General features: G+C 39.0%; 2 protein-coding genes across 2 annotated transcripts; both read right to left on the bottom strand.

Annotated features, from left to right (window-relative positions):
• Positions 1-11,398: 11,398 nt before the first annotated feature.
• Positions 11,399-16,972, bottom strand: LOC130735305 (cystinosin homolog). Its single transcript, XM_057587371.1, has 8 exons — positions 16,727-16,972; positions 16,224-16,356; positions 15,108-15,197; positions 14,886-15,010; positions 14,621-14,663; positions 12,130-12,247; positions 11,975-12,024; positions 11,399-11,750 (listed from the first exon to the last, which is right to left on the bottom strand). The coding sequence occupies exons 1-8, from the start codon at positions 16,843-16,845 to the stop codon at positions 11,616-11,618; spliced, it is 813 nt and encodes a 270-aa protein (XP_057443354.1). The 5' UTR covers positions 16,846-16,972; the 3' UTR covers positions 11,399-11,615.
• A 2,143-nt stretch (positions 16,973-19,115) lies between these two features.
• Positions 19,116-27,049, bottom strand: LOC130735304 (cystinosin homolog). Its single transcript, XM_057587370.1, has 8 exons — positions 26,928-27,049; positions 26,710-26,842; positions 26,167-26,256; positions 25,805-25,929; positions 20,463-20,505; positions 20,229-20,346; positions 20,088-20,137; positions 19,116-19,358 (listed from the first exon to the last, which is right to left on the bottom strand). Exons 1-8 carry the CDS (start codon positions 27,047-27,049, stop codon positions 19,209-19,211), a joined length of 831 nt encoding a protein of 276 aa, XP_057443353.1. The 3' UTR covers positions 19,116-19,208.
• Positions 27,050-27,334: the final 285 nt, after the last annotated feature.

The raw sequence follows: 27,334 nt of genomic DNA, 5'->3' as shown, positions 1-27,334 counted from the left end.
AAGCTTGGGGTGTGAAAAACTTAGCTTGAAGTACAAAGTACTCCCCCTTAGAGAAGGTCTAAGTTTAAAAGAAAATGAAAACGATGTAAGAATCAGAGTTAGGCGAAAATAAATAGAAGAGTTAATGCAAGGGAGGAACGTTTACCACCGGTCAAGTGAGTAAATAGAAGGGTCAGTTACCAAGAACTTAACCTCGAGAAACTGTAATAGCATCAACTGTCAGAGAGAAAGTGAAGCCTATAAAAAGCGTTGGAGAGAAAGGTAAGCTTCACACCTCGAATAAGTTTCAGTAAGAAAAAAAATGGCATCATACAACGGAGCACTAGAAGAGCTGAGGAAGAAGGCCTTTGAAGAGGACTTGTTCCTGAACATCAGGCATCCAGAGGGTGCAACTACCATCGCGGAGCTGACAAGGACACTGCTGGAAGAGGACCTGCGTCCAGAGTTGGAGAGAGACCTGAAGGAATTTCTTGCCTTCGTGGAGGAGGTGCAAGAACTCAGCCGGCTTGAACTCAAGCTGCTGGAAGAGAAAGAGAGTTTGGAAGAGAAGCTCAAGACTTCAGAAGAGGTTCTGGAGAAGGATGAGCTAAAGATCAGGCTCAGCAACATCCAGCATGTACTGGAGCGTCTGGAGAAGGATAGGTCAGAGCAGCGCCAGGAGTGCAGAAGAATGAGGAGAGATCCTCCATTCTAGACGTTTTAGAGAAGTGATGTATGATGTAAACACAAAAAGATTATGAATAAAACGAGATTTTTGCAAACATATGTGACACAAATATATATAAAGATATGCATATATAATCACAAACGAATAGAGTAGAATAAGTAAATAAAAAGAAACAGAGTTTGAATAAAATAACGTTAAATAAAAAGAAGGAAAAAGAAGAGATCCTAAACTAAGGTTTGTCAGTGCGTCGCAGAAGTTCCATCATCATTTGCTTCATCTCAATCAGCATGGATTCATGAGTATCAAGACGTTGTTCCATGATGTCGAGTCTGGATGAGCTTGTCTGAGTAGAGCTGGAAGGAACATTCTGAGCAGCTTGAGGATCTGGAATGGAAGCAGAAGCAGCAGGAGTAAATACAACTGGTGCAAGTCGTTCTGCCTCAGCCTCAGCTTCAAGACGCTCTGCCTCAAGTCTGGCTTGTTCAGCTTGAGCTGCTGCTTGACGTGCAACTTCTTCTGCTTGTTCTTTCTTTCTCTTGGCTTCTTCAATAGCTTCAAGAAGCTTATTTCTCTGTTCTAGTTCGTGAAGAGCCACCCTTCTAGCAAGCCTTTGCTTTGCAGCCTCAATGCTCTGACTGCCCTCTGCATGTAGGAGCTGCATCATAATCGGAACTTGAGCCACTAGCCAAGTGCTCAGATTGTTCCACTCATCAGCCACATTTTCAGCATTCTCACTAAGATCAGTCTGACCGTGCACATTGCGGAGCCTCAAAGAGGCTTCATGATAGAAGATATTGATGCACTCAGAGAGAGATGTGGGTTGAAGGTGAGTATAGGGAATTATGGAGAGGTTGGGTTCAGGAGAGGCTGGGTGATTGCTGCTATGAGCTTCAGAGGCACCTTGTGGAGAACCAATGTTAATCATGGGAGCATTGGGTTCAGAGGTTCCAAGGTGAGGGTCTGAAGTTTCAACCAGAGGGTGAGGTGATCTAACCGAGGATTGGTTAGACACTGATTGTGCAGGTTCAGGGTCTGGTTGAATAGGCTCATGTTGATCAGGGACAGGGTGAGCTTGTTGAACTAAAGGGTCTGCCTCTTGGATAGGATTAGCCAAGATAGGTTCATCTGGGTCAACTAGACGTTCAGGTCTAGGGCCAGGATATCTCCTAGGGCTTGGACAGGTAAGGTAATACTCTTCCAAGGCAGATACCTTTTCTTTTCTAACCTCCATGAATTTTCTAATTGATTCAGAGGTATTGGAGGGAGGAGAGTCAATAACATTGATTGGGAAGGATACAGGTGTAAAGGCTGTTGATGAGTCTGTATCCGTGGTTCTGGCAGCAGGACGTGCTGATGCTCTGGGAGCAGAGTGATCAGACGTTCTGGGTTGTGGTTCTGTTTGGTTGGGCTCAGGTTGGTCTTGGACGATTGGTTCAGAAGATAATGGGTCGTATGGAATGGTAAGGAGAGAGGTTGGATCTTCTGACCTAGAGGTTGGGTTCTGAAGCAAATTCCAGAGTGGTGCTTCAGTAGGAGAAGGTTGAAAGAAAGAAGATCTTGGGGAATGTGGTGGAGAGGTGGTTTGTGCGGCTGGTTGGGATTCAGGAATAGGAGTGAGGGGATTTGAGGAGTGTTGAAGCAAGGCAGAAATAGGAAGTGCATCAAATAAATTCAAATCATCATCAGAAGCAAGTGCAGGCTTACTTGAATGTGCTGATGATCGAGTCACTCTGGCAGGAGGTTCAGTCCTTCTGACCACTGCAGCAGCTGGTTCCACCCGAGTAGGCTTCACCACGATTCTGACTTTCTTCTTCTGCTTCTTCTTTGGAGGACCATCCTCACTATCACTGTCATCACCATCATCAGGCTTTCTCTTCGTCTTCTTGACCAGAGGGACATCAGATTCCTCAGAAGAGTCGTCCAGAACCATCTTCCTCTGAGCTTTCTTCTTGGGAGGAGAAGGAAACTCTGGAGCTGGCGGTAGTCTGCTGACGAAATCATCAAGGTCAATTTCGAAACCTTGAGCCCTGAGGTCTTCAACATAGCATCTGATGGCTTCAGGATGGTCTGCTTGTGTCCACAGAGGGTAGTCATTCAGAGGCATCCTTCTGCTTCTGATGTCAGAGGATGTGTCTTCACGAGCAGGAGCAATCTTCTTCTGGATTAAGCCCATCTTCTTCAAGGAGTTTGCAGTGAAGACATCACTGACAATTGTGCTCAAATCCTCTGTGCAACCAGCATTGATCAAATCTTGCACCAAGTTGCTTTCAATGAGAAAGTCTGATAGCAGCCTCCCAAAAGGGATATATTTGATTGCAGACTTGATGGAGGCGGTGGTGCGAGACTTCCGGATGCATTCCTTTAAGTAGGAGAACAGGAAGTAGGGAAGGCAGATCTTCTCCTTGTCTTGAATGAAGAACAGCATCGCCTTCTGGTTGAAGTTGATGTAATCTGGGGAACTGCCCTTCGGTCTCTGATTGATGCAGTTGAGCAGGATCTTGTGCCATATTCTGAGTTTGGGATGAAGATCCATCACCTTGTAACTCGTCTTGCCCGATTTGAAGGTGGTGTACAGGGCCTTGTTGACTTTGTCTTTGGTGCTGGGTTTCAGCTTGGATTCCGTTAGTTGGAACCGATACCCATAAGCAGTTTCTGCTCCTAGCAGATTCACGAATGACTTCTCAGTGATGATGATCTTCCTGCCAAGAATGTGAGAGACCACTTGAGTATCATCGCAGTCTGCGTGCTTCCAGAATTCCTTTACCAATTTCTCATATACCGGTCCTCGAAGTCGATTGAAGTAGTTTCCCCAACCTTGAGCTTGGACTTCAGGACGAAGATCAAACCCATTTGCAGCCAGGTTGTCGAGGTCGAATCTCCATTCTGCTAGGACTTGGAGTTCCTCAGGCGCAAATACGCAGTGAACGGCACAGCCCCGTTCTGCAATTGGAACAATCTGCTCTTGAGCTTGAACTTGTTCTTGTGCCGGGTTCTCAGAGCCCCTTTGACCCGTTGCCAAACCAACTTCCATGTGAGGGAACTGAGGTGCATCTGCAGTAGATCTTCTGGTTTGTCTCACCATTTTGAAGAGGTTGATGGTTTGAGGTAGAAGATGAAGTTTGAAGGATGAAGAGAGATCGAGAGAGAAATCAAGAAAGAGGCGGTTTTGAAAAGCGGAGAGTGCGAGAGTAAAAACCGGAAGTGAACGAGAACGTGTGTGTATAGTGGGTTTTATCAAATAACCGTTGTTGATTCAAAAAGCACTTTAAGATCAACGGTTGAAAATTAAAGATAGATAGTAATAGTAAAATACACAATCACACACAGGAGATAAGCATATCTACACGCAATCATAACAGACTGTCACACGGGCACAAGGAATTATGCATCAGGAATTCTGACACACGTGTTGTTGTCTCAGCTTCAGAGTCAGTACCAGTGGGAACACACACTCTGATTGAGTTACCTTCTGGACTAGACATCTTCTGATCAAGAAGTATCATAGTCAGAGGTTCTGATCCATCTTCACTCTGGACAAAAGTCCATGTTTAGATTTTTCAGAATAAAATTAAATCTATCCTCTGCTAAGGGCTTTGTAAAGATATCTGCCCATTGATGGTCAGTATCAACAAACTTCAGAAGAAGTACGCCCTTCTGCACATAATCTCTAATGAAGTGATACTTTACCTCAATGTGCTTTGCCCTTGAATGCAAGATAGGATTCTTGCTCAACGAGATTGCAGCAGTGTTATCACAAAAAATTGGGATATTGCTCTCAAGGATCTGATAATCCTCCAGCTGATGTTTCATCCAGAGCATCTGAGTGCTGCATATTGCTGCTGAGATATATTCTGCCTCTGCAGTTGATAGTGCAATGGTTGATTGCCTCTTGCTTGCCCATGAGACTAGATTGCTTCCCAGAAATTGACAATTTCCAGAAGTACTTTTTCTCTCTGTTCTATCTCCAGCATAATCAGCATCACAATAACCTGAAAGCTTATACTCTGATGTTTTCTTATACATCAAGCCAAGGTTAGTGGTGCCTTTCAGATACCTTAGGATCCTCTTAACAACAGTTAAGTGGGTTTCCCTTGGATCTGATTGGAAACGAGCACATAAGTGAACACTAAATAATATGTCTAGCCTAGATGCAGTTAAGTATAGAAGTGAACCTATCATTCCACGATAGACCTTCTGACATACTTTACCACTTTTATCTTCTTTCTCCAGAATGCATGTAGGATGCATTGGAGTCTTGACCACTGTAGATTCCAGCATATTGAACTTCTTCAGAAGTTCTTTTGTGTACTTGCTCTGATGGATATATGTTCCTTCTGGTGTTTGATCAACTTGTATTCCCAGAAAGTACTTTAATTCTCCCATCATACTCATCTCAAATTCAGCCTGCATCATCTCAGAAAATTCTTTGCATAGAGATTGATTAGCAGAACCAAATATAATATCATCAACATAAATTTGTACAATTAAGATATCATCTTTATAAGTCTTGCAAAAAAGAGTTGTATCTACTTTACCCCTTACAAACTTATTCTCCAGAAGGAATGAGCTAAGTCTCTCATACCATGCTCTGGGAGCTTGCTTCAGACCGTAGAGTGATTTCTTCAATTTGAACACATGGTCTGGTTTCTTTTCATCTTCAAAACCTGGGGGTTGATGAACATAGACTTCCTCTGAGATATAACCATTTAGGAAGGCACTCTTTACGTCCATCTGATGTAGAACTATGTTGTGATTTACTGAGAAGGAGATCAACAGTCTAATTGCCTCCAGTCTTGCTACCGGAGCAAATGTTTCAGTGTAGTCTATTCCTTCCTGCTGGCTGTAGCCTTGAGCAACTAGCCTTGCCTTGTTTCTGACTACTTCTCCTTTCTCATTTAGCTTGTTTTTGAATACCCATTTCGTTCCAATAACATGAACATTCTCAGGCTTCTTCACTAAGCTCCAAACATCGTTCTTGGAAAATTGATTCAATTCTTCTTCCATGGCCAGAATCCAATCCTTGTCCTGAAGAGCTTCATCTATGGACTTGGGTTCAATTAAGGACACCAATCCTTTCAGACTCAGCAAGGTCTCTTCAGAGGGTCTGAAGGCAGATCTGGTTCTGACTGGTTCATCTTTGTTGCCCAGAATCAATTCCTTAGGGTGAGCTGCAGTGATTCTGCTCTTCTTCAGAGTTTGTGAGTTAGAGGGACCAGCTTCTTCCTCTGGTTCATCTTCCTCTGGCTCAACTTCCTCTGGAGCTTTGCCTTTGTCAGAAACATTAATGCTTAAATCTGCAAACTTTTCAACTAGCTTTGACTGGTCAGAGTCAAGCTTATCATCAAATCTAACATGAATAGATTCTTCAATAGTCTTAGCATCAGTATTATAAAATCTAAAACCTTTAGATCTATCAGAATAACCAAGTAATAGACACTTAGAAGACTTAGCATCAAATTTATGCAATCTATCCTTAGTATTGAGAACATAACAAACACAGCCAAAAGGATGAAAATAAGAAATGTTGGGTTTTATGTTCTTCCACAATTCATAAGGAGTCTTATTCAGAATTGGTCTCACAGAGATTCTGTTCTGAATGTAACATGCTGTATTTACTGCCTCTGCCCAAAAGTGCTTAGCCATGCCAGTTTCTTGGAGCATGGTTCTAGCCATCTCCTGAAGAGTTCTGTTCTTCCTCTCAACAACACCATTTTGTTGAGGAGTTCTGGGACAAGAGAAATCATGTGCAATTCCATAGGAATCAAACAGACTCTCAAACTTGTCATTCTCAAACTCTCCACCATGGTCACTTCTGACACGCACAATCCTACAAGCCTTCTCGTTTTGCACTTGAGCAATGAAGGTAGAGAACACAGCATGAGACTCATCCTTGCGGGTTAGAAACTTTACCCATGTCCAGCGGCTATAGTCATCAACGATAACCATCCCATATCTCTTGCCACCTATAGACTCAGTTTTCACTGGTCCAAAAAGGTCGATATGCAGAAGTTCCAACGGCCTTGAGGTTGAGACAACATTTTTTGCCTTGAAAGGGACTTTTGTGAATTTGCCTTTCTGACATGCTTCACAAAGAGCGTCTGAAGCGAACTTCAGATTGGGTAAGCCCCTGACAAGGTTTAGCTTGCTCAGCTGAGAAATCTTTCTAATACTGGCATGCCCTAACCGTCTATGCCATACCCACTGCTCTTCATTAACAGACAGAAGGCACTTCACATTCTGAGCTTCCAACTCAGATAATCTGATCTTATAAATGTTGTTCTTCCTCTTGCTGTTAAACAGAACAGAGCCATCGATCTGACTTACAGCCCGGCAGGACTTTTGATTGAATATAACATCATAACCCTTGTCAGCTAATTGACTTATAGACAATAAGTTATGTGTTAAGCCGTCTACCAATAAAACATTATCAATGCATGGACTACTATCTACACAAATAGTACCAGTACCAACAATTTTACCCTTTTCATTTCCTCCGAAGCCAACTTCGCCTCCAGGCTTAAGTTTCAGCTCTCGGAACATACGCTTTTCTCCCGTCATGTGACGCGAGCATCCACTGTCCAGATACCATGATTGGTGTTTCAGTGGAGCTATCAAGGATATCTGCAACATAGATAATTTTGTCCTTAGGTACCCACTTTCTGGGTCCTCTTTTGTTAGTTACCCCAGAGGTTCTGATCACCTTGGGTGTCTCAACATAATATTTTAAAGGAATATTTGCATGATATTTAGTCATAGAGAAAGATCCCTTTTTAAGAGGATGTTCAGCAACTTTAGCAGGTACAGGATCAGGCAATATGGTACCAGAGGGAACAAAGCATTCATACAGGGATTTAGCTTTAGACACAGAAGGCTCATTTCTAATTGGTTTAGAATAGCCAATGCCATGCATTCCATTTCTGCTTACGCCATAGATCGTGGAAGCCATTAAGCTTCTATCCACGCTTTTAGCTAGGAATCTTTGAAAAGATTTTTCATACTTAGATTCATTCCTACAATCAGAGGCATCACAGGCAACAATTTCTTCTAACTTAGCAATCTGGTTCTTAAGCACAGAGTTAGAATTTACCAAAGCATGATTTTCATTTTTCAAATCTGAAATAATTTTCTCATGTTCAGAAGGAGTCTTGGAGACAGCAGATAAGTTCTTTTTCAACTTTTTATGCTTAGACAGTAAAGAGTTATACTTATCCATGATATCAGACAAAGCATGTTTCAGTTCAGAGGTAGAGAAAGAAGCAAATACCTCATTTTCATCGTCTGAGTTAGGATCTCCTTCTGATTCTGAGTCAGAGTCAACAGCTTCCTTTGACTCTGATCCTTTGTCTTTGACAATGGCCATGAGTCCTTGGACTTCACCATCAGAGTCAACATCCTCTGACTCTGATTCATCGAATGTCACCATCAGACTCTTCTTGGTCTTGAAGTGCTTCTTTGGCTTCTTGTCTTTCTTCAACTTTGGACAATCATTTTTGTAGTGCCCAGATTCTTTGCACTCAAAACATGTGACTTCCTTGATTGAAGACTTCTTCTGGCCTGAGGACTCATACTTTCCTTTTGCCTTTCCAGAGCCTTTGAACTTGCTCTGCCTGTGCTTCCAGATGCGGTTGAGTCTCTTGGAGATCAGAGTCAGCTCATCTTCATCAGAATCTTCTGATGCTTCTTCAGATTCTTCTTCTTCAGCTTGAAGAGCCTTTGACTTCTCAACCTTAGCCTTTTCAGATTTGGATTTCAAGGCTATGGACTTTTTCCTCAGATCTTGCATCTCTGAGCGCTTCAGCTCATGGCATTTCAAAATGCTGATGAGTTCTTCTAAACTCATATTCTCAACGTCTCTCGTGAGCTCTATTGAAGTCACCAAAGGCATCCAACTTTCAAGAAGACACCTGATCACCCTTATGACATGATCTTTTGTTGTGTAGCTCTTGTTGAGAGGTCGTATGCCAGCTACAAGCAATTGAAATCTGGAGAACATTTCTTCAATGGACTCATTTGGCTCCATGATGAAGGATTCATACTTTTGGATCAAAGACAATGCCTTTGATTCTTTGACTTTCTTGTTTCCTTCATGAGACATCTTCAGAGAGTCAAAAATGCCTTTAGCAAACTCACGATCTGTAATCTTCTGGTACTCCTCATAGGAAATAGCACTTAGAAGAATTGCTCTTTCTTTGTGATGTTGTGAGTACAGCTTCTTTTGATCTGCAGTCATCTCTGACCTTGGGATCTTCTTGCCATCTGCATCAACTGGACGCTCATAGCCATCCACAATAATATCCCAGAGATCTGCATCGAAACCCAGAAAGAAACTTTCCAGTCTATCTTTCCAATATTCGAACCTTTGACCGTCGAACATAGGAGGCTTTGCATTGTAACCATCTCTTTGAGTTTCACTGGTGGGGGCAGCCATTGTTTTTCACACCGGCCCGGATCACTGAACACTGTTAGGTGTGGTAATCAGAACTTGCGCTCTGATACCAATTGAAGGTATGAAAAACGGTAGAAAGGGGGGGTTTGAATAACGTTTTCAGTACAAAACTTCCACCTTAAAGATTTTGGCAAATCTTTCGAGAACTTAAGTGCTAAAGATAAGAGATAGAAAAGCACACAAGTATTTTATCCTGGTTCACTTGATAAATCCCTCAAGCTAATCCAGTCCACCCGTTAAGGTGATTTCTTCCTTCTTAGAATGAAGGCAATCCACTAATCAGATAAGAGTTACAACTGCACTTGAAACCTACAAGTGACTAACAATTACACTGACTTAGCTATCACTAAGATTCACTCTCTTAGTCTTCTCTAGGATCCGATCAACCTTGATCTCCTAAAGGAATCACCACTAAGATTCACTCTCTTAGTCTTCTTAAGGATACTGACCTACCCGGTCCCTTAAGGAAAATCAAACAACTGTTTGAGGTTGGTGTTTACAAAGGTTTTGCTTCTAAATAAGCTGAGTGTAAACTAAATGAATTTCAGATGAAAGAAAGCTTAGAATATTTTGAATATGTCTTGCGCGTGTGTATTGCTTCTTCGTAGTTTCTTCTAGCCGCTTCTTTCAATCTTCAGCCTCTATATATACTCCAAGGATTAGGGTTGAGCGTTGCATGGGAAATGCTACCGTTGGAGGGCAGTTCTGGAAAATCCAGCTTCTGCTGTGGCTGAGAACGTTAGGTAGGTCGTCAGGAAGGTACACTTGCTTTTGTACTTGGATAGCGACTTGACCTTTTAACCTAGGAGACTTCTGATCAGGGGAATACTTCATATTGGAACTTGTGAAGCCGGTTGATCAGAGTCAGAGGGAAAGCACAGATCCTCTGACCATTGTATCTTCTGATTCTGAACTCAGAGGGAAGAACATGGCCTTCAGAGTTTCTTGCTTCTGGACTTCAGAGTTTTCACTATTCAGCTTCTGGATCTTCAGAGTCTTCTACACCATCAGAACATCTGAACCTTCAGTGTTTCTTGGTTATCAGAACTTCTGGATCTTCAGAGCTTCTAGCGACTGAGTCCACATCAGAGTTTGTATAGCTTCAGAACTTCTGAAGCTTTTCCACTGTTCATACTGAACATGGTGAATGCGAAAGCGTTGCTTGGGTTACCCTTTATACACAGTGCTTCTGATTTGTGTGAGATTGAGTTGAGGTCAGAGCCTGTAAATAGCACACTCAGAAAAACACGTTAGAGTACCACAATTGTTCATATCAAAAGGTTAACTTGTAATCATCAAAACATAGAGTTGTACTACTAGATCAAAACTTGATCTTACAGAGTGTTGGGAAGAGGAAAAGTGGTGTTGAAAGTTGAAAACCATTGTAAATGGTCTTAGATTTTCATCTCAACAGGCACTAGTAGAAAAATAACCCATACTCTTAATTCGGGTAATTCAGGTACGGATCAGTACAAGTTTTTTGCTCACCCATGCTCTTAATACTCAACTACTCCCTCCGTTCCTAAATATAAGACCTAGTTTCAAAATTTTGAAGTTCCTAAATAGAAGACCTAGTTACAATAATCTAACAAAAGGTTTTGTACTCTTCCATTTTTACCCTCCACATTAATTATATGTTTTCAATTCCCAAGTTTTGATTACCACTTACCATTAATTAGTGAGAGAAAATGACAAAGGGTAAATATGGAGGAATGTATGCATTTTTAAAAAACCAATACACTAATTGAACACATTTAATGTTTTCTTAATAAGCGCAATTTTTTGTATTAGGTCTTATATTTAGGAACGGAGGGAGTATATTATTAGTGATTATATTCAAAATCATGTGGGGTAGCTGCGCCACTTTCTCCAATGTGGAACATTGAAGATGCTTTTATACTCCTAAAATTTAAAGGCTTAATAGCTCTTTAGGTCCCTCACTTATCACTATTTTATACTTTTGGTCCCTTTAGGAAAAAATTAGCAAAATTAGTCACACACATTTACACACTTTTGCTGTTTTACTGTTTTAGTCAAAATAGGGATCATTTTAACTAACAAGTAAGCAATGTGGAGGACCAAAAGTGCTAACTTTTTTATTAGAGATCAAAAGTGAAAAATTGTGATAAATGAGGACGAAAAGAGTTATTAAGCCAAATTTAAATTAACCGCATATGACATGGTCTTTACATTGTATAATTTGAAACCAAAGGGTTAAAAAAACTAAAGGACAACTTGTTCTAGAAATAATCTTGTTATCATAGAGAATTCTAATAAACCTGAAAACCAAAACCACATGATCCTAATCTTATAATCAAATGACGACATTGTAGCTAGACAAAGATTTAAAATATTTACAAGAGGTGAAATTTCTCGCGAATCTTACAAATCAACCTAATGAAGAGCAGAACCAACTTAATGATCTTTGCTTCTCTGTTTCTCTTGGATAACTCTGTTGTTTCAACAATAATTAGATGGGTTCACTCCAAGAGGATCTACACCTTAAACATGCTCTGGTTGTGGTTGATCCACAGGCTTGGAATTTTCAAGCTCAGTAGAGGTCTCTGATTTGTTATGTTTTGCAGGATAGAGCAGATAGTGTTGGCACATGAAGATGATGTCAAAAAGGATAGACACCTGCAATGGTCAATTATTCCATCAAATTAAAGCAACTTATTTGAACATAAACAATCAATCATGGAGAATGTAAGAAGAAGTTAAAATTCTTAGATCAAAATAACAACATTGAAGAAGTGTCCGCCAGCTTCTTTAGTTAGCAAAAATGGGGAATGTTTAAAATGGAAGGAAACATGTAAGAAAAGTATATCTCAGAGAAGTAGAGAATGTTTCACTATTCTTACCAGAGCAACCAGCACTTTCCCTATATTACCAGAGACGTTTTTCCAAGAACCTGGAAATCAAATAGATTTATAAATATTGTGAAATTTATCAGTTCTAAGCTCAAACTGCAAATTGATAGAGCTATTAAGGTCGTCTAGTAAAGGAGATAACAGACCTTGATCAATTGATTGCATAACCATTTGTCCATAGGTTGCTACTGATCCAGCAAAATCCAGCAGAGTAAAACCAACACTCCATCCTTCTGTGCTTTTTCTCAAGAAGTTCATCACTGCCTATATTTATAACACAAATTGAACATCAATAACTAACAAATTGTTTTGTGCTAACTGCAAAAGTAAGAATAAACCTGGTCCATTCTGAAAATATTAAAAATCTATGGTTGACCATCTTAGAAACTAGCTTGGTCCATAATCATGTTTTTAGTTGTTATAAAAGAGCATATGTGATTTACAATATGGTTCTTATATATGTGTTAAAATCAGTTTACAAACAACCAATTGAATTTGTGTAGAAAGTTTTACATGGTCCATGCAGACAAAGGATTTTTGCAAAGTCAATATATTGATTATATTCTTTTAAAAAGTGAGAAAAATGTGTTGACTTTTAAATAATAATTCAATCATTACAGCATTTAACCGTTAGATAGTAGTTCAATTCTGTTAGTGCTAGTTTTACTTTCCATTTCAGTTTTCGAGCTAGTTATAGTCTTTTTGACGGGAGAGCTAGTTATAGTCTGTTATAACGAATTGGTGATAGTTAGTGGTGTCCACTAGGGTGGACAACTTTCTTTTTGGTCCACCGGTGCACCAGGGGTAGAATTGACTTTTTAACAAGGGTACTTCAGACTTTACCCCTTCATCTCCTTCTTCCTCCCACTTTCCTCACTCTCCTTGCACATGTCCTTCTCCGTCTGGACAGTACATGAATGCAACAACACAACATTACTTCATGGTAAATCAAGTAAAGTGTTTAATCAAAACCGTAACCCCCATTCAATGCTTGAAGAAAAAGCCAAACACTCATTCACTTCTCTATTTCTTCCAAGTTCTCAACCAACGTCTGAATAAAAAATTAAAAGTGTGCACAAATCAAAAATCAAAACCTCACACAGATCTGTCTTCCAACTTCTCTTCTGATTCTTTTTCTTCTTCCGTCTTCTATTTGATAGCACAGATCAATGCATGACATGTCTCTATTTTTTCTGGGTTTTAACTAAAAAGGATTCAATCTAGCTTCTCTCTTATTCCTGTTTCCGAGTTTGAGTTCCAACTTTCCTGGTAATTATTTTTTGTGGGTTTCAAAAAAAAATCAATCTTTCTTCTCTTTTGTTGTTGTTTCTGGGTTTTTGAGTTTTGTCTATCTTCTGAATGTCTTGTTTTTGTTTTTCAACTAAGAAAGATTCAATTTTTCTTCTCTGGTTTCTATTTCTGGGTTTCGTAATGAGGGTATGGAGGTGAAGGTGGGAAGGTGGGAAGGTAGAGGGTGCTGGAGATGGAAATGTGCGAGGTTGAAGGCAGTGATGGTGGCTAAGGTTCACTGGTTATGGTGAAGGCTGAGGGATGAAAGAAGATGGAAGGGTAGAAGTTACTGGTTATGGTGTTTTAGTGTATTGGTCATGATGGATGAAGAAAATTGTGACTTTTTTAGAAGAAGAAGATGCGTGGGGTATTGAGAAGGTGGAAGAATCAATGGGGAGGATTATGGTGTTTTCTAGAAATTATTTAAGGGTTGATGGTGGCTAAGATAGTGGCTTCATAAGAAGAAGATGATTGAAGACTCACTATGTTTCAATGGAGGAGATGGTTAATTGGAGGGGTTGTCAATTACCGTTTTTGCCCCTTCATCATCCAACCAATCCTAACCATTCAATTAAAAAATATTTCAAGATTCTTAGATCTAATGGTGGTTAACCATGGTCCACCGGTGGACCAGAAAAAAAGTTGCCCACCCTAGTAGGCACCATAGTTAGTAATGGATCATTGTACTTAGCATAGCATATTGGAGTATAAGTAGAACCAGTGTAATCAATTTAGTTCTGTTGAATAAAAAATTACTTTTCAGTCACATTGAACATATGTCTCTTTTGCTTAGAGCAATGTTGAAGAAAAATCAGAGGTGGAGGACCTGCACAAACAGGTAGAGGAGGTTCTCCGATCATGGATCCATCATAGGAAACATGATGGATCCATGCGGCTCCATAGAAGAATCCCCTGCTCAATGGAAGAAACTACTAATCTTGGGCTAGAAGTGAAGTGTGCTATAATTTCGAAGAATAAATACAAATTTCTTGATGGAAACATTGAGCACCCAACGAGCTTCGATCCTAGCTATAATGCTTGGGAAAGGTGCAACAGTTTGGTGCACTCTTGGTTCATGAATTCTGTGATCAATTAGGCAAAGCATTGTTTTTGTGGAAGGATTTGAAGGAATGGTTCACTCAAGGTTATCTGATTTGGATATCAAAATTGAACTATTTATCTAAGAGTTACATACATCCTCTAATAATCATGTGAAGTGTGTTGAAGAGTGTCTTTAAAAGAGCGTATTGCAAGCATTTCTCTTAATCATTATATCAAAAGCCACAAAAGCAAACATTGAAATTAAAAACTAAAAAGAAAATATGCAAATTAAGATAAATCATTCACCTGGGGAACATATTTTATAACTGTCAAAATAACTTGCATTACACTGCAACACAGTCAATTTCAACATAAGTTAGAATCATGCTAGCTAATTGTGCATATTACAATTTAAATTCAAATTCAACAAGTAATATACAGTAGAATTCTCCTGTTTAATTAATTGTTCAGGGTTTTGAATGCAACTGATATAATAACAGATTAAGAACCACATTGAATTTAATTAATGCTAATATATTGACCATAAAACAAAGGAGTAGAGGTAACATACTTCAAGATGGAGACAAGCCAGAGCCAATGATGTTTAGGCAAAGCTATGAAGAAACAAACTGCTATACTTGACCACATAATCACCATGATTCCAATGGCAATTTTTGAAACTTTCTGATTTCCACGCTACATACATGGAAAATTAGTGCAATTTTTAGTTTAGAATTCTAAGCAAGTACAAATACAATGAGTGAGAGGTGAATGAAAAAGAATAAAATAGTACTTCATAGATTGCAATTTGGAATACAGGAACTGCACTAAGTAGAATAGCATGCGCTGAGAAGGCAACATCATTTACTGCCACAGGTATCATCTGAAATGGACCAACAATTAAAAGTTTAGCTCTCCGCAATGTTATACTTAAATTATTAATGACCCACTTAATGATCAAATCAAACGTATCAAATAGCTCAATAATTCTATTGGTCCCAAAAAAAACCATGATAAACATTGTTTTGTTTTGTGTTTTTCTAACTAGATTTTTAATTAAAATATGTTTGAAGATTAATTTTAAAATATATATAAAATCCAAAAAAATAATTATAGTAGAATATATTGTAAAATGAAAGTATTATACAAACTCATTTTCTTCTCAAAGCTAATAGCAATATTAAAAGGGGATACAATCCAAAAAAACCTAAAAGGGGATAAACATCTTTGAGTCTTTAAATGTAGTCTTTATTTGATATTTCACCAATGAAATATTATCGTGTTAATTAAAAAAGACACGAGGCTGTTACAAACTTGCACATTTGTTTTTTTATTAATATGCCAAAATTTTATTAGTTGAAAAGAGAATGAGATACGGTTTGAGTAAAAAAATTGTTGCTCAAAAGATATGAGTTGTCACTTTATAATACACAATTCTAGCTTTCAAATTTGTTATTTGTCACGTTCAAAAAAAATTTGTTATTTGTCCAAGAGAGGAAAACCTGCAATGCCTTTTGAAAAAACAGAGTAACTAACTACCAAGTAAAAAAATACAGATTTCCAAGTGTTTTTTTTTTAATGAAAGATTTATTTGTAGACATGACTTGTTGAGAAAAAATACGTCTCAAGAGAAAGAGAAGTAAACAATACATTCTTCCATATGTGCTTATCAAAAAAAAAAACATTCTTCCATATGTTATTTATGACTGATTTATTTTTTAATAAATGAATACATTTTTTAAAGTAATCAATTTAAAATTAAAAATGTTAATTAATTTTAATTTTTCAGAAAATACAAAATCATAAAACAGAAGTTGAAGAATATGTCAAAAGAGTGAGTATAACATTCCTAATTCTCATGGAACTCTCACTTGAATTGAATATTTCAAACTTCAGATTTAGAACTAACCTCTTTGATACCGTATTTGTCATGGTATTGCTTCTGAACAGTAGAGCTGAAATACAGAGACAAGTTGTAGACGAAATACCATGTTTGCTTCACCAAGTTTAGCACCATGTAATCAAAGTTCATCCCCACAACGCTAAACCACAAAGGAAAACTCAAATCAAATAAGCTAGAGGAGTGGTATTAATCTTTACATATAACCATGATAGATACTAAACTTGGATTTGAATAAAAAAAATTGGTCCTTGTTTTTGTTTAAAACATAGATCTAACGTACCTTCAAACCCTGTAAACCTCTACGAACATCAAAACTCTCCTAACCAATTAATAAAACTACATTTATAGGAACTTGAAACATAATATCGTGCCAGTTGATCTTTGCACTTGATGATGTCGGTCATTTTTTTGTGATTGTAAGGGTAAGATTATCTCCTATTACCTCTCACAATATACATGTATTTTCATAAATAAATAAATAAAAATGAATGATTTTTAGAGTTACATACCTTTTCCTGCGATAGTTCAAGAGAATCTGAGGGTAAAAACTCACAGACCAGCAGATGAAGGCAATCCAACCCACAACATCATATGACACATGAAGTGGAGCAGAACGCCAAGAAGCCATTGATGTTGATTTTTAGAACAAGAAATTAGGAACCCACACCAATCCCAAAAGTTATTGATGTGTGGGTTATTGCTGTGTAGTGTTCGAATATTGTTTGTTATGATGAGTGAAATTGAATAATGTTCAAAATAACACAAAACTAGGAGTTTAAGGCATGAATTGTGTTTCATGTGCAGTATATATATTTGAATAACTGAACTTCCTTGTACTCCTACTTTCCTAGTCATCAGTGGAAGTGTTCTAATAATAGCACATGCGTTATTCTGTTGAGCTGTACAACTACAAAACAGGGGAAATTTTTGACCAAGAAATTAATAGAAAGAAATATTGGAATTAATTTATTCGCAGTAAATACTTACTAACGTACTGACTCGTGTGATGCAGGGACGGATTTATTTGATTTTTTTTGTTACATTAGAATAATAAATTGCGCCCTACCCTACGGATCTATTTGATAAAATGTACTAATAAGTAATAACATATTAAGTATATGTATTATGTAACTGCCTCCAGCAATATAATAATCAATAAAAATTTGTTCACACTCAATATATTCACACTCAATAAAAAGAGATAAATGAGAGGTAATATGATGTGTGATGTGACATGACAAAAAATAGAAATTTATATGAAAAAAATATGTGAAAATAAGCTAAAAAAAATGGGTGTACAATTTTTGTGGTGTTAGACCACCATAAATAAAGGCATAGTAAAACAAGCACAAAAATCATCAAATTTATTTAAAAACTTTTAGAAGATAAAATTCATTGAAAGTACTTAAATTTAAAAATATGGATGTGAGTGTTGGAGAAAGACGACTCAATAGTCGTGCGTTACGATCGACTACACAGATTGTGGTGGAAGTCAATGGAGAAGATGATGGAAAACGGTTGCGAAGGTCCTACAGCTCAGACGAGTCTCTCTTTTGATCTAAAACACTAGTTGTGATCAGATAAGGATCCTAGGTCTTTCCCCTAAAGATTGGTGTCCTGGACAGATGCTATTTCAATGTGGTCCTACGTGAGATTCAGATCGTAAAGCGCCCAAGGGATCGTAAAATCGTAAGATTCTAAGATCTGAATCGTGACCTTGACATCATTGGTCTCATTCTTTGGGCATCCCCGGTCTCCCCGACAAGTTGTTACTTGGTCCCTTGAGTTTGATAACCGGTAGTTTATTTTCTATATTACATTCGCAATAGAGTGCGCTTACTCTTATTTGTGTGTATTTAAAACACAGTAGGAAACTCGTCCGAAACCAGGAAACCTGTTACTGTAGTTTCCGAGGGAAGTCTCTTGCTTCGTGCAGAGTGAAGAAACAATCTACTATTTGTCGTTCTTCAATCGAGACAGAGTACGGTACTCTTGCAACTACAGTTTGTGAGCTTCAATTGCGCACCTATTTCCTTCCTGATCTTCAACTTCCATATATTTCTCTGAATCTTCTGTATTGTGATAGCAAATCCACACGCCATGTCGTAGCTCATGAAAAACAACAAACACATTGACATTGATTGTCATGTGGTGCGCCAAAAACTCTTCGCCAAGCTGTTCCATCTCTTGCTTATTAATTCTTCTGTTGATCAGTTGGCTGGCTCCTTCACAAAGCCCCTTTATTCTTCACCATTTCATTGGGTCCTTGCTATGGTGGGAGTTATCAACATCCACTATCTTGCTTGCAGGGTGGACATTGGATAAAACTCAGTTACTGTGTGGTGACTCTGATCAGTTCAGTTCGTTAGTGCTGGTCATTCAGTCAGTTAGTTTACTTGTTATACATTAGTTAGTTAGTTAAAGGCTTATTAGTTACTAGCTGAGTTTGTCAATTGGTTAACAGCTATGGATGACTATGCTGGATATATAGAAACAGTAGACTGTTATTTGCGTTTAGGATACAGACACACATGAATTTATACGGTTAGAATATAATATAAAATCATTTATGTGGCTCTTATCCAACAGCTTAAGCTTTTGTGATAAGTGGTTACTTTACATGGTATCAGAGCCTCTATGACCGAGAGATCTAGAGTTCGATCCTTGCTCCCCTTACTTTCTAATTAAAAAAGTGAAATTTAATTAAGCACATGGTTGGTGAGCCTGTGCATTTATCCACGCTTCAAGCCCAAATGACTCTTGCGTAAAGGGGCGAGTTAGAATATAATATAAAATTATTTATGTGGCTCTTACCCAACAACTTAAGCTTTTGGGATAAGTGGTTTCTTGACATATACTTAGAAGCATGCTTGTAGAAAAAGTAATCAATCCCCTCACTTTTTCTAATTGAAGACCGGTAAAAAGTGGGTCTGTTTAACATTTGCTAGCTCTTTGGGTTTTTTCCTGTACAAACTAAACTAAAATCATACATCAAACATTTTCAGCCACTGGCACACTTGCAGCTACTGGTTGATTAGGAGACTTGATTAGGGGTTCTGTGACTGATGCTGATGCTGCCTTGTTTGATGGATACAGCACATAATGTTGACACATGAATAGAAGATCAAAGAACATACACACCTGAAATATGTGTACATACATGAGTAACTATTTCAAGTCAACAAATGTCTTTTGGATGTCATTAATAATTTTATTAAATTTTTACCATATTTTCAAGTTTCCTAAATGATTCATATAGGAGATGAAACCAATTGACATGCTTAAAATGAATTAAAATCTTGCATCTCATTTTTCTCCCACCAATAAAATGTTGGCATGTCAAATGACCATAATAGTATGTAATACCCCCACTCATATTTTCTCTAATTAACCTGCTAAGATTATATTGGTGGGACAAGAAAATGAACCATAAATTTTTAATGTTTAATTTGTTAACTGGAGGCGCTAGGCCCCGACAAAATTACAACTAATCAGGAGCTGAAATAGGAACAGAGGACGCAACCTTCATTAAATCCTGGTTAACCAGCCTAAGACAATCTTTCATAGCCGACCTAAAAAAATGGACACCAAAAGGAAAGCTATGCCCAACATGAGCTGATTAGTCTGCTAGGGAATTCGACTTCCTAAGGCAATTGGTGAACCTAATGCAGCCATGAGCACTACTCTTATTAAGGATTGACATCTCCATGTCTGCATATGAATGACACAATTTGGGAACTAAGGAAATTAACTAGCTAGAATTTCTAAGACATATATGTCTACGCATCTTAACTTGTACCAAAATAATCAATTTTTCGGTATTCAAGTGAAGAGGTAACCGGATAAAAAATGGGATTAATTGATGCATACCAGGGATAGCAATACTTTGCCAATGTTCCCAGAGAAATTCACCCAAGAATCTAGAAAGAAACACAGAAGAAACTGTTACTAAGAAGCCAATTGGAATGTTACTAAATACTAACTATAGTGAATTTGGAAACGATGACAAACTTTGATCGATTGACTGTGTAGCCATCTGGGCATAGTTTGCCATGCCTCCACCGAAATCCAGCAACACATTTCCAATGCTAAATCCATCTGTGCTCTTCCTCATGAAGTTCATAATTACCTGTGGTAGTAAAACCAGATGTCAAACACTCTTCTCAATAATGACAAAGTACCAATAACTACTAGCATATCCACTATTCAAAAATATAAAGTTTACGAGTCATGTAAAATTCTGACCTGTGGAATATATTTGAGAGCTGCAATAATCACCTGCATTGTGCTACACAAAATATATAATTTCATAAGTTAGAAATGGAATACAACCAAATCTTGTTTTTCAATTTCATTTGATGATACATCACTTAGAACTTAGAGCTAGCACAACCCGTCACGCAGGGCAAAGAAACATTTCAAATAAGGATGTAGCCAAATATTCCTTTCTTTAATCATTGATTTATTTTGTAATATGCCTCAGAATATTCTTAGCATATTCTGTCCCTTTTTTTTTTATAAATAATATTGTCTACCTCACACACAATTTGTGGTGAGAGTATTCAATCTTACATGTTATCAGGTTTAGGTTGAAACCCTAGCCTCCAACCCTATGTTGCCACCTTCTCTCTTTTTCCTATTCTAGCTGCCTTGCTTTCCGTGCAACAGCTTTTCTTTTCTCTTTCCAGCCGCTGACGTCACTTGCACGTGTCCCTGTGCTGCCTCGAGCCCCGCGCCGCCAAGCTTCTTCCTTTGCGCGTGTGCTCCTTGTTGTCCGCGCGTGTCCTTTAGCCTGCCACGCGCTGCCGCTGTCTGTTCTTTGTTGGCGCCGCCAGACAGCCTCGTTCTTCACGCCGTTAGCAACCTTGCTTCGCGTGAGCCGCCTCCACGTGTCCTTGCCGCCAGCCACGCGGGACCCGCCTCTCCTTCCGCACCGCCAGACAGTCTTTCTGTCCCTCTGCACGTTGCTCAGCCTCGTGCTTTGTGCGGCTTGTTTCCCAAAGACAGCCGCCAGCCGTCAGTCATCGGGATCCACGCTGGTTTGTTTTCACATCACTCCAGCCGACAGAAATTCCTCAACAGCAGCCGCCGTTTTTTTTTTTTTTTTTTGCATCCTCACATTCCGCGCCATTGCTTTATTCAGCACTTGACCATACCTTATTTTATTATTTTTTCGGTCTCATTTCTTTTTGGTTCTGTTCAACTTGACTCTTTTGGAAGTGGTTGATTTTTTTTGACAGATTGATATTTCTCACATGGCTTCCGATGCTATTTCTCCGACTTTTTCCATGAACACTTTGGTGCATATGCTTACGGTGAAACTTAAACCAGATAATTTTCTTCTCTGGCGTAAACAAGTTACTGCTCTTCTTCAGAATCAGAACTTGTATGATATTGTTGACCCTACTGTCGATCCTCCGCCAGAATTTACTCAACAGACATTTGCACAAACTGTTACTCAACCACTACGTAATGGTGCTCCTTCTCCAAACTCTCTTTATGCGAAGTGGCAGGCTCGTGATCGTAATGTCAACAGTCTGCTTCTTTCCTCCCTCACTGAGGAGGCCTTATCTGAGACTCTAAGCGCAACCACTGCTCGTGATGTTTGTGTTGCTTTACACCATGCTTATGCCTCACGCAGCAAGGCACGTGAACTTCGTCTCTGTGATGAACTTCAACTCATGCGTCGTGGTTCTCAATCAGTTTCTGAGTACGGGCGGAAATTCCGCACTATATGTGATCAGTTGGCTGCTATTGGCGCACTTGTGCCTAATGATGATAAAGTTCACTGGTTCCTTCGTGGTCTTGGCCCGTCATATGCAAATTTTTCCACAGGTCAGCTTGATCAGGTACCCCTACCTTTCTTTACTGACATTCTTTGTAAGGTCGAGAGCCATGCTATTTTTCATGCTTCTCTTGACGAATCAGTGACCCCTCCGCCTGCTGCCTTCCATGCGAGTAATCAGCCCCGCTCTTCTGGTACTCCGTCTTCCACTAGTGGCAACCGTTGAAATTCCGGTGGCGGTTCTCGTGGTGGAAATCGTGGAAACTCTAATGGTGGATCTCGCCAGCGTCGCAATAATGGTGGCTCTGGTCGTCGTGGCTCTTACACTCCTCGCTGTCAAATTTGTCGTGAGCAGGGTCACTATGCTGATAAGTGTTCAGTTCGCTGGGATCGTTCTTCTGAGTCTGTTCTTGTTGGTAATGATCGTGTTCTTGTTGGTAATGGGGCTGGTTTACATATTACTCATATTGGTTCTCGTTCTGTTTCACACTCTGTTCCTTTATCTAATGTTTTGGTTCTGCCTTAGTTAACTAAAAACCTTGTCTCTGTTAGCAAATTGACTCGTAACCATAATGCTAAAGCTATTTTTCTGGATGATTCTTTTGTTCTTCAGAACCGACAGACATGTGTCGTTCTAGGAAGGGGCCGATGTGATAACGGACTTTATGTGCTTGACCAAGGATCGCAGGCGCTGCTTACTACCAGTTCTCCATTACCTCGTGCCTCCTTTGAATTGTGGCACTCACGATTAGGACATGTTAATTTTGACATTATTCAACAATTGCATAAACTTGGTTGTTTCAATGTTTCCTCTATTTTACCTAAGCCTATCTGTTGTACTTCTTGTCAGATGGCTAAAAGAAAACGTCTAGTCTTTTATGATAATAATAGAAGAGCTTCTGCAGTTTTAGACCTTATCCATTGTGATTTGTGAGGATCATCTCCTGTTGCTTCTGCTGATGATTTTTGTACTTTGTTATTTTGTGGATGATTTTTCCCGGTTTACTTGGTTTTATCCATTGAAGCGCAAGTCTGACTTTTATGACGTTCTTGTTCGCTTCAAAGCGTTTGTGGAAAATCAATTCTCCTGGTCGATCAAAGTTTTTCAAAGTGATAATGGCACCGAGTTTACTAATAACAAAGTTCAGACTTTATTTACTTCCTCAGGTGTGTTTCATCGGTTTTCATGCCCTCATACTCAGGCACAAAATGGACGGGTTGAACGGAAACACATACATATTCTTGAGCTTGGTCTTGCTATGTTGTATCACACACATGTCCCTACTAGCTATTGGATTGGTGCTTTCAGTACTGCGGTATATATTATTAATCGTGTCCCTTCTAAGGTGCTCTCTAATCAGATTCCATTTCAGCTTATGTTTCATGTTGCGCCTACGTATGCTAATTTTCATCCTTTTGGATGTCGGGTGTTCCCGTGCTTGCGTCCATACATGAAAAATTAATTTAGCCCTCGGAGTACTCCTTGCATATTTTTGGGATATAGCAGTCACCATAAGGGATTTAAATGCTTCGATCCGGCTATTTCTCGGGCCTATGTGTCCCGTCATGCTCAATTTGATGAATTTTGTTGGTGATCTCTACGTTTTATGAACCGGCTGCAGGTTCTCCTCCATCTCCACCACCTGTTCTTCCTGTCGTTCCGGAGCGTTCACCGCCTACTAGTTCTCTATCTTGTCCATCCTGTGATGACTCAGATGCCCTACCTGCTTTGCCGGTTCCTCCTGCCGATGCACCACCTTCGCCGGCTCCTACTTCCCCAGCACAGCCGGCCACCCCTCCTGTTGGGCCTCCGGCTCCGCCTGCTTCACCGCCGGCTACTTCCCCTGTTGTGGCTCAGGTTCCCCTTGCTCCTATTGCTGCTCGTCCGCGGACTCGCTCTCAGAATGATATTTTTAAGCCAAATTTGCGATATGCCTGGGTTCATGCTCAGCCTACTGGTCTTCTCACTGCTTTACATGTTGTTACTGAGCCTAAGGGATTCAAATCTGCTATGAAGCATCCTCAGTGGTTGGCAACCATGGAGGATGAACTTTCTGCCCTTCAGAAGAATTGTACTTGGAATTTTGTTCCTCGCCCTTCCACTACCAATGTTGTTGGAAGTAAATGGGTTTTTTCGCACTAAATTTCATAGTGACAGCACTGTTGAGCGCTTAAAAGCGCGTTTGGTGGCTCAGGGTTTCACGCAGATTCCAGGGTTCGATTACTCTCTTACTTTCAGTCCTGTTGTCATCTCTTGCTGTGCTTAATGATTGGCAGCTTCATCAGTTGGATGTCAAAAATGCTTTCCTTTATGGTCATCTCACTGAAACTGTTTATATGGAGCAGCCTCCTGGATTTGTTGATCCTCGTTTCCCGACTCATGTGTGTCGGTTGAACAAGGCCCTCTACGGCCTCAAACAAGCGCCTCGTGCTTGGTTTCATCGCTTGAGCTCTTTTCTCCTGCGTTATGGTTTTTCGTGTAGTCGGGCTGATCCATCCTTGTTCTTTTTCTACAAAGGCAATATTACTCTTTATCTTCTTGTGTATGTGGATGACATCATCCTTACTGGTAGTGATCCCTCCCTTCTGACTCAGTTTATTGCTCGCCTTAATGTTGAGTTCGCTATTAAATATCTGGGTAAGCTTGGCTACTTCCTTGGTCTTGAGATCACTTACATTGCTGATGGTTTGTTCTTGGGACAGGCCAAATATGCACATGATTTACTTTCTCGTGCTATGATGCTTGAGGCCAGTCATGTTTCTACGCCCTTGGCTCCTGGTTCTCATCTTGTCAGTTCTGGTGAGGCCTACTCAGATCCTACGCATTATCGCTCTCTAGTTGGGGCCTTGCAGTACTTGACTATTACTCGCCCTGACTTGTCCTATGCTGTTAACACCGTTAGTCAGTTCCTTCAGGCTCCGACTGTGGATCATTTTCATGCTGTCAAACGAATTCTTCGTTATGTCTATGGCACGCAACATTTTGGTCTTACGTTTCATTGTACCTCTTCCCCCGCTGTCCTTGGTTATAGTGATGCTCATTGGGCTTGCTGCACGGACACTCGTCGCTCTACTTACGACTATGCTATTTTTCTTGGTGATAATCTCTTGTCTTGGAGTGCCAAGAAACAGCCTTCTGTTGCTCGCTCTAGTTGTGAATCGGAGTACCGAGCTATGGCTAATACTGCTTCTGAGCTGGTTTGGTTGCTTAATCATCTTCATGAGCTTCGTGTTCGGTTATCAGCGACTCCTCTTCTTCTTAGTGACAACCAGAGTGCTTTGTTTATAGCTCAGAATCTCGTTGGTTATAAGCATGCCAAACACATTGACTTGGATTGTCACTTCATTCGTGAGCTGGTTTCCTCTGGTCGATTAGCCGTTCGTCATGTGCCCACCTCTCTCCAGCTTGCTGATATTTTCACTAAGGCGTTGCCTCGTCCATTGTTTGACCTTTTTAGATCCAAGCTTCGAGTTGGTCTTAATCCAACGCTAAGCTTGACGGGGGTGTTTGAGATAAATCGGAGTAATATCCTACGGGATATTCCTTTCTTTAATCATTGATTTATTTTGTAATATGCCTCAGAATATTCTTAGCATATTCTGTCCTTTTATTATTATAAATAATATTTGTCTACTTCACACACAATTTGTGGTGAGAGTATCCAATCTTACATACACAAATATTATTGTTGTCTTCATCATGTTTTTGCAATTTGAAGCTCTAATTTTAGTTTTATCAATTGAGTATTGACTACTTGAATATTAATCTCATTGAAAGATAATGGAAGAAAGAACATCTCACTTAAAGATGGAGATTAACCAAAGCCAAGAATTGGATTGAAATGCTATGAAGGAACAAACTGCAACAGTAGTCCATACTGTAATGACAATTCCCATGGTGATTTTCGAGATAGATTGATTTCCACGCTGCACAAAGAGCAATGGAAAATGCAAAATCATTAATTAGCTCTACATACATGTGTATACGTTGACACAATATAAAGAGTTTTACATAGAAATCCATATGGGGTTTTATTTTCGGAAATTTCTTATTTAATGGTAGAGTAGTGAATTTCTTGAAAGAACGTTTCTCACAAATCTTTTTACACTATAGTTATTAAACTTCTAATATAATATGGCTAATAAAGGGAATGAAATATATACCTCATATATTGCAACTTGAAACAACAACACTGCAGTCAAGAGAACAGCATGCGTTGAGAAGGCAACATCATTTGCAGCTACAGGTATCATCTGTCGTAGTAAAAGGCCAAAATATTACTAAGTTGCTTATTTATGCTTATTGTATAGCATAAACATTTATGCATTTATTTATAAAAGAATGTGTAAATAGGTTGACATAAGATGTTTTGAGTTTGTTTTTCGATGAAGCAAAAAAAAAATGTTAAAAAACATATTTCGATGTTAAAAAACATATTTCTCAACCACGGTTAAAACGATTTTGCCCATTTTCCGATGCATAAAAAAAAACGATTTTGCCCAAGATTGATTTAAATCAATTCCTTTAAATTATTGTTCACAACCACAATTGCCGCAGAACGAGTTTTGGGTACTCATATATGGTTATAATCGTAATGGCAACCGCATAAACTCGTATTTATTGGCAATTTCGGCAACAAAGTCGCAACTGTAACTAAAACATAAAACATGTGCCAGAGGAAAGAAGTAAAATGAACATAAACAAACCTGGTCGAAGCCATATTTTTTATGATACTGAAACCTGATAGCAGGGCTGAAGTACAAGGAGACGTTGTAGATTAAGTACAAGGTGTGTTTAGTGTTGTTCAATAGCAGATAATTGAAGTTCAAACCAACCACACTGCAATTTTTGAATCAAAGTCTGGGTTAGCCAAAACAACTAAAGAAAACATGCAACAGAAAAGAAAAAAGTGATTATTTCGTACCTTTTTCTTAAGAAATTCAAGATAAACTGAGGGTAGAAACTGCAGGACCAAACAACGAAAGCAACCCATCCTAACACGGTGTATGTCACTTCAAGGGCAAAAGAGTTCCATTCCGTCTCCATCTTATGATAATTTGAAGTATCACACTTATGCTTGCCAAACATACGCAGATATAGAGGGCAATCCAGTAAATAAATATTTTATATGCAAATGTGTTTAGAAAAAAAATTTGTTAGAAGAGGATAGCAAAGTGTTTAGATATTGATATTTTCTTCTAATTTTTTCAATTTACAAATACTTTTTCACAGAAAGGAATTGTTTGAATAAATTATTTTACAAAAAATCTATAACAGCTAAACCAAAAATTGAATCTATAATTTAAAAAAAATGATATTTTACAAATATTT

The sequence above is a fragment of the Lotus japonicus genome, chromosome 2 (assembly GCF_012489685.1).
Source record: "Lotus japonicus ecotype B-129 chromosome 2, LjGifu_v1.2".
Lineage (NCBI taxonomy): Eukaryota > Viridiplantae > Streptophyta > Magnoliopsida > Fabales > Fabaceae > Lotus > Lotus japonicus.
This window is presented reverse-complemented; position numbering and strand designations above follow the sequence as displayed.